At 41.4% G+C, this 14,261-nt stretch overlaps 1 protein-coding gene and 1 pseudogene across 1 annotated transcript; both read left to right on the top strand.

The window, feature by feature from the left end:
* Nucleotides 1-14,261, top strand: part of LOC116372022 (zinc finger protein 271-like) — a 100,181-nt pseudogene that overhangs the window by 25,318 nt on the left and 60,602 nt on the right.
* LOC116372021 (zinc finger protein 22-like) lies at nt 301-802 on the top strand. The gene has a single exon (XM_031821089.1). It carries the CDS (start codon nt 422-424, stop codon nt 722-724), a length of 303 nt encoding a protein of 100 aa, XP_031676949.1. The 5' UTR covers nt 301-421; the 3' UTR covers nt 725-802.

Here is a 14,261-nt window from a genome sequence, read left to right on the forward strand (position 1 = left end):
CTGAAACAGCATGAGAGAATACACACGGAGAAGCCTTACCACTGCTCCCAGTGTGGAAAGTGTTTCAACCAGTTAGGGAACCTGAAACGGCATGAGAGAATACACACGGAGAAGCCTTACCACTGCTCCCAGTGTGGAAAGTGTTTCAACCAGTCAGTGAAGCTGAAACGGCATGAGAGAATTCACACAGGGGAGAAGCCTTACCGCTGCTCCCAGTGTGGCAAGTGGTTTAACCAGTTAGGGAACCTGAAACAGCATGAGAGAATACACACGGAGAAGCCTTACCACTGCTCCCAGTGTGGGAAGAGTTTTAACCATTTATTTAACCTGAAAAGACACGAGAGAATTCACACAAGGGAGAAGCCTTACCACTGCTCCCAGTGTGGAAAGTGTTTCAACCTGCCATGGGAGCTGAAACGGCATGAGAATTCACACAGGGGAGAAGCCTTACCACTGCTCCCAGTGTGGCAAGTGTTTCAACCAGTTAGGGAACCTGAAACAGCATGAGATAATACACACGGAGAAGCCTTACCACTGCTCCCAGTGTGGAAAGTGTTTCAACCAGTTAGGGAACCTGAAACGGCACGAGAGAATACACACGGAGAAGCCTTACCACTGCTCCCAGTGTGGAAAGTGTTTCAACCAGTCAGTGAAGCTGAAACGGCATGAGAGAATTCACACGGGAGAAGCCTTACCACTGCCCCCAGTGTGGCAAGTGGTTTAACCAGTTAGGGAACCTGAAACAGCATGAGAGAATACACACGAAGAAGCCTTATCACTGCTCTCAGTGTGGCAAGTGTTTTAATCAGTTAGGAAACCTGAAACAGCATGAGAGAATACACACGGAGAAGCCTTTTCACTGCTCCCAGTGTGGAAAGTGTTTCAACCAGTCAGTGGAGCTGAAACGGCATGAGAAAATACACACAGGGGAGAAGCCTTACGAGTGCTCCCAGTGTGGAAAGTGTTTCTACTGGTCAGGGGATCTGAAAAAACATGAGAATACACACAGGGGAGAAGCCTTACCACTGCTCCCAGTGTGGAAAGAGTTTTAACCATTTATGGAACCTGAACATTCATGAGCTAATACACACAGTTAAATGTCTTTCGAGAATCCACACAGGAGAGAGAAATTACTTCTCTTAGCGTGTATATTGATATTTCACATCTCATTGACTGACAACTCATCAGAGAACATACACAGTGCTCCCATTGTCTTATATTGTTGCCTTCTAATGTGTTTACCAGTTTTTACCAGATGAAATTGCTTCTTCCAATTATTGATAAACATGTACTGACTGTTAGAACTGTTCCATGGATTGATGAGGAATTTAAAAACTGTATGTTTGAAAGAGATGGGGCAAAAGGAGTGGCTAATAAGTCTGGATGCACATCTGGCTGGCTTATGTACTGCAAATTGAGAAATGATGTGACCAAACTCAACAAAAATGATAAACTTTATTAGGAACCCAAGATCAATGATATAAAGAATGATGGAAAAAAAATGTAAATAAACAATTAAAGAAAAGCAGTGTAAGTATTGAATTTTGTGAAGTTAGTGTGGGAGAGGTGGAACAATAGTCGTTATCGATCAATAATGACAAATCTGGCATTGACAACAGCAACAGCTGACTCTATAGCCACTCCTACTGAGGACAGTAGCTGACTCTATAGCCACTCCTACTGAGGACAGTAGCTGACTCTATAGCCACTCCTACTGAGGACAGTAGCTGACTCTATAGCCACTCCTACTGAGGACAGTAGCTGACTCTATAGCCACTCCTACTGAGGACAGTAGCTGACTCTATAGCCACTCCTACTGAGGACAGTAGCTGACTCTATAGCCACTCCTACTGAGGACAGTAGCTGACTCTATAGCCACTCCTACTGAGGACAGTAGCTGACTCTATAGCCACTCCTACTGAGGACAGTAGCTGACTCTATAGCCACTCCTACTGAGGACAGTAGCTGACTCTATAGCCACTCCTACTGAGGACAGTAGGTGACTCTATAGCCACTCCTATTGAGGACAGTAGCTGACTCTATAGCCACTCCTACTGAGGACAGTAGCTGACTCTATAGCCACTCCTACTGAGGACAGTAGCTGACTCTATAGCCACTCCTACTGAGGACAGTAGCTGACTCTATAGCCACTCCTACTGAGGACAGTAGCTGACTCTATAGCCACTCCTATCTGTCATATTTTTAATCTGAGCCTAGAGGAAAGTCTTTGTCCTCAGACCTGGATGGAAGCCAAAGTAATTCCACTACCCAAGAGTGGTAAAGTGGCCTTTACTGGTTCTAAGCCAGCTCTTAACAAACTGTTGGGAAAAATTGTGTTTTACCAAATACAATGTTCAAAAAAATAAAGGGAACACTAAAATAATACATCCTAGATCTGAATGAATTAAATATTCTTGAATTATTTATTTACATAGTTGAATGTGCTGACAACAAAATCACACAAATTATCAATGGAAATCAAATGTATCAACCCATGGAGGTCTGAATTTGGAGTCACACTCAAAATTAAAGTGGAAAACCACACTACAGGCTGTCCAACTTTGATGTAATGTCCTTAAAACAAGTCAAAATGAGGCTCAGTAGTGTGTGTGGCCTCCACGTGCCTGTATGACCTCCCTACAATGCCTGGGCATGCTCCTGATGAGTTGGCGGATGGTCTCCTGAGGGATCTCCTCCCAGACCTGGACTAAAGCAGGACAGTCTGTGGTGCAACGTGGCGTTGGTGGATGGAGCGAGACATGATGTCCCAGGTGTGCTCAATTGGATTCAGGTCTGGGGAACGGGCGTGCCAGTCCTGAACTGTACTCGAGTTACAGGGAAGACATCCTCCTCCCTCATGTGGTACCCTTCCTGCTCGTTCTGTGCATGATTACCTGCAAGACTGGGAGGTCAGTGTTCTGCCATGGCCAGCGGAGAGCCCGGATCTCAATCCCATTGAGCACGTCTGGGACCTGTTGGATCGGAGGGTGAGGGCTACGGCCATTCCTTCCCAGAAATGTCCGGGAACTTGCAGGTGCCTTGGTGGAAGAGTGGGGTAACATCTCACTTGTTCAGTTTATGTCTGTTGTTGAATCTTATGTTCCAACAAATATTTACACATCTTAAGTTTGCTGAAAATAAATGCAGTTGACAGTGAGAGGATGTTTCTTTTTTTTGCTGAGTTTAGATTGGCGAGGGGGGAAAACAATTTAATCAATTTTAGAATAATGCTGAAATGTAACAAAATATGGAAAGGGTGAAAGGGTCTGAATATTTAACGAATGCACTGTGTCTGTGTGTATACTGAACCAAAATATAAACAACAATTTCAACGATTTACAGTTCATATAAGTTAGTCATTTTAAATAAATAAATTAGGCCCTAATCTATGGACTTTACATGACTGGGCAGGGGAGCAGCCATTGGTGGACCCTGGAGGGTATAAGCCCACCCATTGCGGAGCCAGGCCCAGCCAATCAGGATGAGTTTTTCCCCACAAAAGGGCTTCATTACAAATAGAAATAAAACTCGGGTGGCTGGTCTCAGAGGATGTGGAGGTCCTGGGCTGGCGTTGTTCGTTATATGTGGTCTGTGGTTGTGAGGCCAGTTGGATGTACTGCCAAATTCTCTAAAATGACGTTGGAGGCAGCTTCGGGTAGAGAATTGAACATTCAATCATCTGGTAACAGCTCTAGTGGATATTCCTGCAGTCAGCATGCCAATTGCACGCTCCCTCAACTTGAGAAACCTGCACATTTTAGTGTGGCCTTTTATTCTCCCCAGCACAAGATGCACCTGTGTAATGATCATGCTGTTTAATCAGCTTGACATGCCACACCTGTCAGGTGGATGAATTTTCTTGGCAAAGGAGAAATGTTTACTAACAGGGATGTAAAAAATTCTGCAATCTTTTGTTTCAGCTCATTTTAACATCCAACACTTTACATGTTGCATTTATATTTTTGTTTATTGTGTCATGTTTTGTGTTGACCGCAGGAGGGGTAGCTGCTGCTTTTGCAACAGCTAATGGGGATCCTAGTAAAATACCAAATACCAAACTCTGTTGTTCTCTCTGAGCTCAGAAATAAAGAATCTTGGTTTAACTTGGACTCCAGCAGATCCTTATATTATAATATCCACTACAACTCACCCACAGATTGCTGTTTCATGATTGTCTCAATAAAGAGTTCCTCATTCCACTTTCCTGTGGGCTTTTACAAGCCTCCCACTAGTTGAATAAATGTTGTTTCCACGTCAAATTAAAAACATCCTTAACATAGATAAACCTTCACTATCTTCATCCCTAAACTAGGAACATTAACTATTGTCTATAGTTATTCTCAATGACATTCCTGGCCTTATGAAATCCTAGCTAAATACAATGTTCCCACCCGTTTTCATGTCTTTGGTTATGCAAACATTTGTTTATTCGATTATATTTCTCATGAAGATGAATATAGTTTTAATTCTGCATGGGTCACGCATTGCTTTGGTCATGTGTTCCCTTATGGGTCAATTATTTTAATTAGAATATAGCAATGATGCTCTCTCCTCAATCACTTACAGTTTCTTTGGAAAGTATTCAGACCCCTTGACTTTTAGGTTTAGGTCATCAGTAAAGGGGACATCTTAAATATTACAATGACCCTTTCAAAGACAGACATTCCCCGGACCTCCCCCTATAACTATTTTTAAAAGGGTAAAATGATCTGTTTTCTATAGCATTAAGGTCAGGGCGTTGTGATGCCCACTCCAATACCTTGACTTTGTTGTCCTTAAGCCATTTTGCCACAACTTTGGAAGCATGCTTGGCGTCATTGTCCATTTGGAAGACCCATTTGCGACCAAGCTTTAACTTCCTGACTGTCTTGAGACGTTGCTTCAATATATTCACGTAATTTTCCACACCCATGATGCCATCTATTTTGTGAAGTGCCCCAGTCCTTCCTGCAGCGAAGCACCCCCACAACGTGATGCTGCCACCTGTGTGCTTCATGGTTGGGATGGTGTTCTTCGGCTTGCAAGCATCCCCCTTTTTCCTCCGATCATAACGATGGTCATTATGGCCAAACAGTTCTGTAACGCTCCCAAGGATGAACCAGACTTGTGGAGGTCTACCATTTTTTTCTGAGATCTTGGCAGATTTTTATGTATTTTCCCATGATGTCAAGTAAAGAGGCACTGAGTTTCAAGGTAGGTCTTGAAATACATTCACAGGTGCTCTTCCAATTGACTCAAATTATGTCAATTAGCCTATCAGAAGCTATAGACATAATTTTCTGGAATTTTCCAAGGCTGTTTAAAGGCACAGTCAATTTAGTGTATGTAAACTTCTGACCCACTGGGATTGTGAAATAATCTGTCTGTAAACAATTGTTGGAAAAATGACTTGTGTCATTAACACAGATGTCCTAACCGACTTGCCAAAACTATAGTTTGAAACAAGACATTTGTAGAGTGGTTGAAAAATGAGTTTTAATGACTCCAACCTAAGTGTATGTAATCTTTTGCTTCAACTGTAAATACTGTATCCTTCACTATCTATTCTTCACTATATATTGCATCTTAGCTGCTGTGTTTCTGCTCATCCATGTTTTCTACTTCTATATTTCCCATTCCTTTACTGGATTATGTGTATTAGGTTTAGTTGTGGAATTTGTTAGATATTATCTGTTTGATACTGCTGTACTGTCGGATCTAGAAGCATAAGCATTTCACTACACTCACAATAACATCTGCTAACCAGGTATATGTGACCAATAACATCTGCTAACCATGTGTATGTGACCAATAACATCTGCTAACCATGTGTATGTGACCAATAACATCTGCTAACCATGTGTATGTGACCAATAACATCTGCTAACCATGTGTATGTGACCAATAACATCTGCTAACCATGTGTATGTGACCAATAACATCTGCTAACCATGTGTATGTGACCAATAACATCTGCTAACCATGTGTATGTGACCAATAACATCTGCTAACCATGTGTATGTGACCAATAACATCTGCTAACCATGTGTATGTGACCAATAACATCTGCTAACCATGTGTATGTGACCAATAACATCTGCTAACCATGTGTATGTGACCAATAACATCTGCTAACCATGTGTATGTGACCAATAACATCTGCTAACCATGTGTATGTGACCAATAACATCTGCTAACCATGTGTATGTGACCAATAACATCTGCTAACCATGTGTATGTGACCAATAACATCTGCTAACCATGTGTATGTGACCAATAACATCTGCTAACCATGTGTATTTGACCAATAACATCTGCTAACTATGTGTATGTGACCAATAACATCTGCTAACCATGTGTATGTGACCAATAACATCTGCTAACCATGTGTATGTGACCAATAACATCTGCTAACCATGTGTATGTGACCAATAACATCTGCTAACCATGTGTATGTGACCTTATAACATCTGCTAACCATGTGTATTTGACCAATAACATCTGCTAACTATGTGTATGTGACCAATAACATCTGCTAACCATGTGTATGTGACCAATAACATCTGCTAACCATGTGTATGTGACCAATAACATCTGCTAACCATGTGTATGTGACCAATAACATCTGCTAACCATGTGTATGTGACCAATAACATCTGCTAACCATGTGTATGTGACCAATAACATCTGCTAACCATGTATATGTGACCAATAACATCTGCTAACCATGTATATGTGACCAATAACATCTGCTAACCATGTATATGTGACCAATAACATCTGCTAACCAGGTATATGTGACCAATAACATCTGCTAACCATGTGTATGTGACCAATAACATCTGCTAACCATGTATATGTGACCAATAACATCTGCTAACCATATGTATGTGACCAATAACATTTGATTTGAACAAAACAAATCCATGTGATGATGTTTGATCAATGTGGAAAACGGATTGGATTTGTAAAAATCCATCTACATAAGGTATTTTTATTAATTTTCACACAACTGGTAACCGCTGACTGGTGACATTTTGTGTTTCACCCTACTGGCAACCTAAATCCAATGACAGGTGGACATTTTGTGTTGATTTAATGTTGAAATCACTTTTGTTGACGAATCAAAGAAATGTAAATAGAAACTAGATGTTGAACTCATGTCTGTGCCCAGTGGGACGGTTTGAATAAGCGGCAGGTGTTGGATCAATATCCACATTAGTAGATAAATTTCCATGCAATTTGCGACAGATTTTCATGTGAATATTCTCAAATCTGCATAAAACAATATACGCATTTTCCCACCGGAAATGTTTGCATCAAACAGATTTATTGCGGATAGAAGTATGCGTGATGACGTAAGGCACGGAAAAAAGGTTTTCCTGTTGAATTCCCATGTACTGAATGAAAAATGCAAGTTGAATGGGTTTCCATTGCATTTTCAACTCTACTGATGGTTTTGAAAAACCGTTGAGTTATATAGCAAAAGTCCTCTTGTCCCGTACACTGTAGCCAACAGCTCACATATACAGTGTTGATAGGCTACCTACATGATGAGATTATTATGGATGAGAGCGACATTATTTTATTTGTCAAATGGCAACCAAGCATCAATCATCATCATGTCACCAGAAGACCCTCAAAATGTATTGGAAAGGAGCATCAAGCTCATCACGTGCACTTTCACCACCCTGTGAAGTTCATCATTTATTTAATCTGTAGCCTAATAAACTGCATCGTTTCCCAAGTCGTAGTGGGAGGACCATACAATATATCATCACGGGACTCCAAGTTAACTAAGATATTATCGTTATTAAATCAATATTTGCGCATAAAGGATTAATGCCGCCATTTCTTGTTACAACATTTTTACTGACACAAAAAAATACACCATGTCAAACGAAATAACAAATCGTCTGTCGGCATTTAGAAAAGTGTACAGGCATATCCTGTTTCCATCAGCCCGGTCATTACATTGGAAATGGTTGGATCAATAGCCACCTTCATGATATGGATGAAGCCTGATTTGGAATGTCTGAGTAATTCTATCTGATGTCATAATACACCCCTCTGATAATCAAGTGATGTTCACATGTGATGCATTTGCTCCATTGTTTACATTTAAGTTGGAGGCCCACTCTGATGATGTATGTCTTACATAGTGGGGCTTTAAAGGAATAGTATGGTGACATCTTAGTGGGACTTGAAATTAATAGGATTATTAATCATAAACTCCTATAGCAACAATACACTGTGGCTTTGACTTCAAGAAGAGAACGGGCTGATGGGTGGTGGTGCTACTCTATAGGTAATGCTGTCCAGTATGAATGTTCAATACACACAATTGGTTGATCAGAAGCCAGCTGCTAGCTAACACAGCTCGCTAACACAGCCTGCTAACACAGCCCGCTAACACAGCTCGCTAACACAGCTCGCTAACACAGCCTGCTAACACAGCCTGCTAACACAGCTCGCTAACACAGCTCGCTAACACAGCCTGCTAACACAGCTCGCTATCAACAAAGTCAAAATGGACTCCAGGCCTGGTGGTGGCAGTAGTGCAAATACAACCACTGTTTATACGAGCTTCCTGAGTGAAAAATAATTTGGCTATATAAAGAGGGCACGACAAACCCTATTCTCCCTCAGGAGACTGAAAAGGTTTGGCATGGGTCCTCAGATCACAACGCAGGGCCAGACGGATTACCAGGACGTGTACTCCGAGCATGCGCTGACCAACTGGCAACTGTCTTCACTGACATGTTCAACCTCTCCCTGTCTGTGATACCAACATGTTTCAAGCAGACCACCATAGTCCCTGTGCCCAAGAACACCAAGGTAACTTACCTAAATGACTACCGACCCATGTCACTCACGTATGTAGCCATGAAGTGCTTTGAAATGCTGGTCATCTCTGTGAAGATGGGAGAACCTTCCAGAAGGACAACCACCTCTGCAGCACTCTGCCAGTCTGGCCTTTATGGTAGAGTGGCCAGACGGAAGCCACTCCTCAGTAAAAGGCACATGACAGCCCACTTAGAGTTTGCCAAAAGGCACCCAAAAGATTCTCAGACCATGAGAAACAGGATTCTCTGTTCTGATGAAATCAAGATTGTACAATGGCCTGAATGCCAAGTGTGACGTCTGGAGGAAACCTGGCACCCTCCCTACGGTGAAGCATGGTGATTGCAGAATCATGCTGTGAGGATGTTTTTCAGCAGCAGGGACTTGAAGACTAGTCACAATTGAGGCAAAGATGAACAGAGAAAAGTACAGAGAGATCCTTGATGAAAACCTGCTCCAGAGATCTCAGGACCTCAAACTGGGGCGAAGGTTCACCTTCCAACAGGACAACGACCCTAAGCACACAGCCAAGATAACACAGGAGTGACTTCAGGACAAGTCTCTGAATGTCCTTGAGTGGCCCAGCCAGAGCCCGGACTTAAACCTGATCGAACATCTCTGGAGAGACCTGAAAATAGCTGTGCAGCAACATTCCCAATCCAACCTGACAGAGTTTGAGAGGATCTGCAGAGAAGAATGGGAGAAGCTACCCAAATACAGGTGTGCCAAGCTTATAATTTAATACATTTTAGAATAAGGCTGTAACGTAACAACATCTGGAAAAAGTCAAGGTGTCTGAATATTTTCCGAATGCTGTCCTCTCCAAATGTAGCTGTATTTTATTGGTTGGAATTGTTTTAAGATGGCCATACTGTGGATTATTTAGATGTTTGATTTTTTATTCTAGGACCCCTTTAGGTATAAATATATATATATATATGTGTAATACCAGTCAAAAGTTTGGACACTTCAAAACCTTAGTCAAATATATAGGTATTTTAATCCAGTTATAAACGTCTTTTCATTGCATTTCTATGGGCAATATTAGTAAAGCCCAAATTCAATATTTAATTTATTTATATATACAGTACCAGTCAAAAGTTTGGACACACCTACTCATTCCAGAGATTTTCATTATTTTTTACTTTTTTCTGCTTTGTAGAATAATAGTGAAGACATCAAAACTATGAAATAACACATATAGAATCATGTAGGAAGCAAAAAAGTGTTAAACAAATCTAAATATATTTTATGTTTGAGAGTCTTCAAAGTAGCCACCCTTTGCCTTGATGACAGCTTTGCAACACTCTTGGTAATGTAGAAAAGTTCAAATAAAGAAAATCCCTGCAATGAGTAGGTGTGTCCAAACTTTTGACTGGTACTGAATATATATTTATATATATATATTTAAATCAAATATTGAATTTGGGCTTTACTAATATTGCCCATAGAAATGCATTGAAAAACACATTTAATAGCTGGGAAAAAATACATATATATTTGTTTTAAGTAATAAGGTTTTGAAGTGTCTGTCCTATATTTAGGCAATATAAGAAAGCTCAGGTAATATTTTATATTGTTTTACATATATTTAACCCCTTATTTTTGGGGGCACAAAACTACCTCCGTACTTCCATTTGTGTGTATAGGTTACATTCAAATGAGTTACGATGATCAACATAGAGAACACACTTTCACAACCCTCCCAAACCTCTCTACAACATCCCCAACAAACACCTTCACAACCCTCCCAAACCTCTCTACAACATCCCCAACAAATACTTTCACAACCCTCCCAAACCTCTCTACAACATCCCCAAACACCTCCACAACCCTCCCAAACCTCTCTACAACATCCCTAAACACAATATTATTTACCCTCAATGTTCAATAATGTGAAGACCCTCTACACAATATTGTGCTGCTGATGCCATAGCCCATAGCAGTCTCTTTCTGCTGTGAAGCAGAGGGTCACTGAACAGGTGGTGCAGCCGACAGAGGATTTCTTGTGGCAAAGAGCACAACGAAGCCTCCTTACTAAGCCCCTTTTGCACTCATTCCTGCCTGCAATAAGGAATTTAAGCATGTGCACACCACTGGTTGAAGGAGCAGAAGGGACAGAGGTAGAGGGGAATGAAGGTGCTACAGTGCTGTAGCTAGCAAGCTCCTGGATGAGCAGCTCTCTGAAGGCTAGCTGTGAGATGGGGGGCTGTCCACAGCTCTTGGCCATTTCCTTCTGGAGGATGAAGGCATTCACCACAGAAATGTCAATGAAATGATAAAACAATGTCTTGTACCATTTCATGGTTTTGTGGAGAACATTATAGTATCCTATCAGCGCATATGATAGGCCCACACCTCCCCCCATGCTCTTGTTGTAGTCCTTTACTGCAGTTGGAATGGAGACATTTTTGGTGGTCCATGCCCCTGTAGCGTCCTTCACACGCCTGACGACGTGATCACCACTGAAGGACTTGTGGATAGTGGAGCACATCGCCACCTCTCTGGTGTCCACCCACTTCACAAACAGCAGGCCATCTTCACGGATCCATCTCATGGTACCCCGCTCAGCCTGCTTAGGCATGTCGTTCACCCTGGTTTTCGGAAAGCCCACTCTGTTGGTCCGAATGGTGCCACAGGCCCACACATCCAGCTTCCTCAGGTCTGTGAACAGGGTAGGGCTTGTGTAAAAGTTATTCACAAACAGTTTGTAGCCCTTCCCTAGCAGCTGAAAATCTAATAACTGCATAACGGAGTCATAGCTAAATCCCTTACCGGTCGCACAACTGTTCTTACCCTCATAGACAAAAAAATTGCACGTGTATGCAGACGCAGAATCGGCCAAAACAAACAGTTTGTAACCCAATTTAGTCGGTTTGTTACGCATGTAGTGTTTTAGGCCATTTCTGGCCTTTGAGGCTACCATCCTCTCATCTATGGAAAGGTTCTGGGCAGGCTGAAAATAAGTATTGCAGGCCTCAATGATGTCGAGGTAGAGAGGTTTAATTTTGCAGAGCTTATCAAACCTTGCCGTGCCTCGTTTCGTCTCGTTGTCCTTATCAACTTCTGGGTCACTGATATGAAGCGCCCGTGAGATTGTCAGAAACCTTTTGCATGACATGACCGTGGTGGGGAAAGGCAGTTGATAGAGGGGTGCAGATTTCCAGTAGTCCTTCAGGGTTTTTAGCTTCACAAGACCCATGTAAATGACCATAGAAAAGTAACAAAAAAGATCTGACCTGGAAATGGGCTTCCATGTCTCTTTCTTGCCTGCCTGCTTCTTAGCTCCGTACTTATTAGTGTTCAACACCAGGGAATCAACAACTGCCGAGGTGAAAAACAACTGAAAAAGTTGCATGGGGCTGTACTTGGAGTTCATGTCCAGCTGAGGACCTGGTGGCCTCTTTGGTCTGAAAATTGGAGGTGGTGGGGCCACATCCTCCTCCAGTACAGAGTGCCAACGACCCTCCTCCGCACTGCCAGCAGGTTCCACACTTCCCTTCCTCCGCTTCTTTGTCACCGGCTTCACACCTCTTGATGGCCGGGCGGGGGTAGGTGTGGTGCCGGAGACAGCAGGGGTCCGGCTGGATGGACCAGCTTCAGTGGGGGATTTGCACCTTGGCAGTATGGGCTCCCAATCAGAATCGCTGGGACTGTGAAATAAAGACAAAACAGACACAGATTATATATAGAGTAAGTAAACATCCACTAAGGTGAGGTGCTGTATTTTATCTAAACATGGAATGGACATGTAAAAATATATGTAATATATACAGACACACAGATACACCCACAATGTAGAGCAATGTTTACTTTATACACATGTGTACTTTATATTTCATGTCCTCGTCATATTTTTATATATGGCAAAAAATATATATATATATCTCAAACAACTCAAATGAATAATATTTTATATTATTCATTTCAAACAACGTTACTCACCAATCCAACACAGAATCTTCTCCATTTAGAGTGAAAAGAATAGTCACTGTCTGGTCTGACTCATCTTGTAGTAATTCACTCTCACTATCTCTATCAATATCGTCAATGATATCGTGTAGATCTGTATACTTTGTCTTTGCCTTCGATTTTAAAGATTTACTTGCCATAAGTATTCTCTGAAAATGCTCTCAAAACAGAAATGCTGCACGTAACCAGCGTGGCTGCCTCGTAGAGTTTTCAATGGCGAATGGTTGTCTATACGCTTGAGTTTCCCACAAACGATAGTCTTCCTGGATAGAACCATCACATGTTGTCGTTTACCTGAGCTCATTGGCTATCTACCCAGCTAGATTTCAAGACGATCAGTGGTCATTGGTCCGAAATACAGTCATTGTTTGCCGTGTTCAAATCAGTTCCTTTCGGTCCCAGAAAAGAACCATGAAGTGTGGTTGTTTTACTAACAAACAGAGGAATGCAATGAAACCAAACATGACTCGATAAACGTCCGTTTAGATTGAGTAATTACATTGAACGTTACGTCCAAAGTTGAAGGACACGGAATTTACGCCAAGCCGTTTACAAAATGTTTCCTGTTAGGCTATAAAAATGGATTATATTGAACAAAAGACACTATTGTTTTGTCGTGACCTTTAGTGTTGCCAAAAGAAGATCTTCAAAAGGTAATTGATGAATTTTATTGCAAATTTCTGATCGATAATCGCATTTGCAGTAAAGCTTTTTGAATTCTGACATGGTGGCTAGATTAACCAGAGGTTTAGCTTTCATTTGGTGTATTGCACTTCTGATTTAATTTATATAATTTATAATAATGACATTTCGGGCAATTTTTGTTGAAACGTTTCCCTAGAGGAACGCTTGTCCTAGACAGGTTTTTAAACTGTCTGCTACTCAGGTCCATAAGCTAGGGTATGCATATAATTAGTAGATTTGGGTAGAAAACTAAAGTTTCCAAAACTGTTAAAATAATGTCTGTGAGTATAACAGAACGGATATGGCAGGTGAAAACGAGGAAAATACAACCAGGAAGTACTATTATTTTGAAAGGCTGTTTTTCCATTGAAAGCCTTTCCACCAAACAAAGACTTAAGACCCAGTTCACGAGCTCTATGGCTTCCTCTACATGTGACCAGTGTTTAGGAATTGTTTCAGGCTTTTACTCTGAAAAATGAGGGTGATACAGCACTTTCAATGAGAGGACAGTGGACATTTCCAGACATGAGCCAAGCGCGTCTTACTTGTTTCTCCTTTTCTATTGACGAAGCTTTTCTCCGGTTGAAATATTATTTTATTATTTATGACAAAAACAACCTGAGGATTGAAAATGTCCCTTGGGGTTATCCGTACCTATGTAGGACATGCAAGGGTTAGGTTAATAAACAGGCTGGAGCTAGAACCTCATTGTTGCGCGTCCTTATTTTAGATCATACTACAGTTTGACATGTTTCTACAAACTTTTATTGTACTTTTTAAAA

The sequence above is a fragment of the Oncorhynchus kisutch genome, unplaced genomic scaffold (genome assembly GCF_002021735.2).
Source record: "Oncorhynchus kisutch isolate 150728-3 unplaced genomic scaffold, Okis_V2 scaffold3840, whole genome shotgun sequence".
Classification (NCBI taxonomy): domain Eukaryota; kingdom Metazoa; phylum Chordata; class Actinopteri; order Salmoniformes; family Salmonidae; genus Oncorhynchus; species Oncorhynchus kisutch.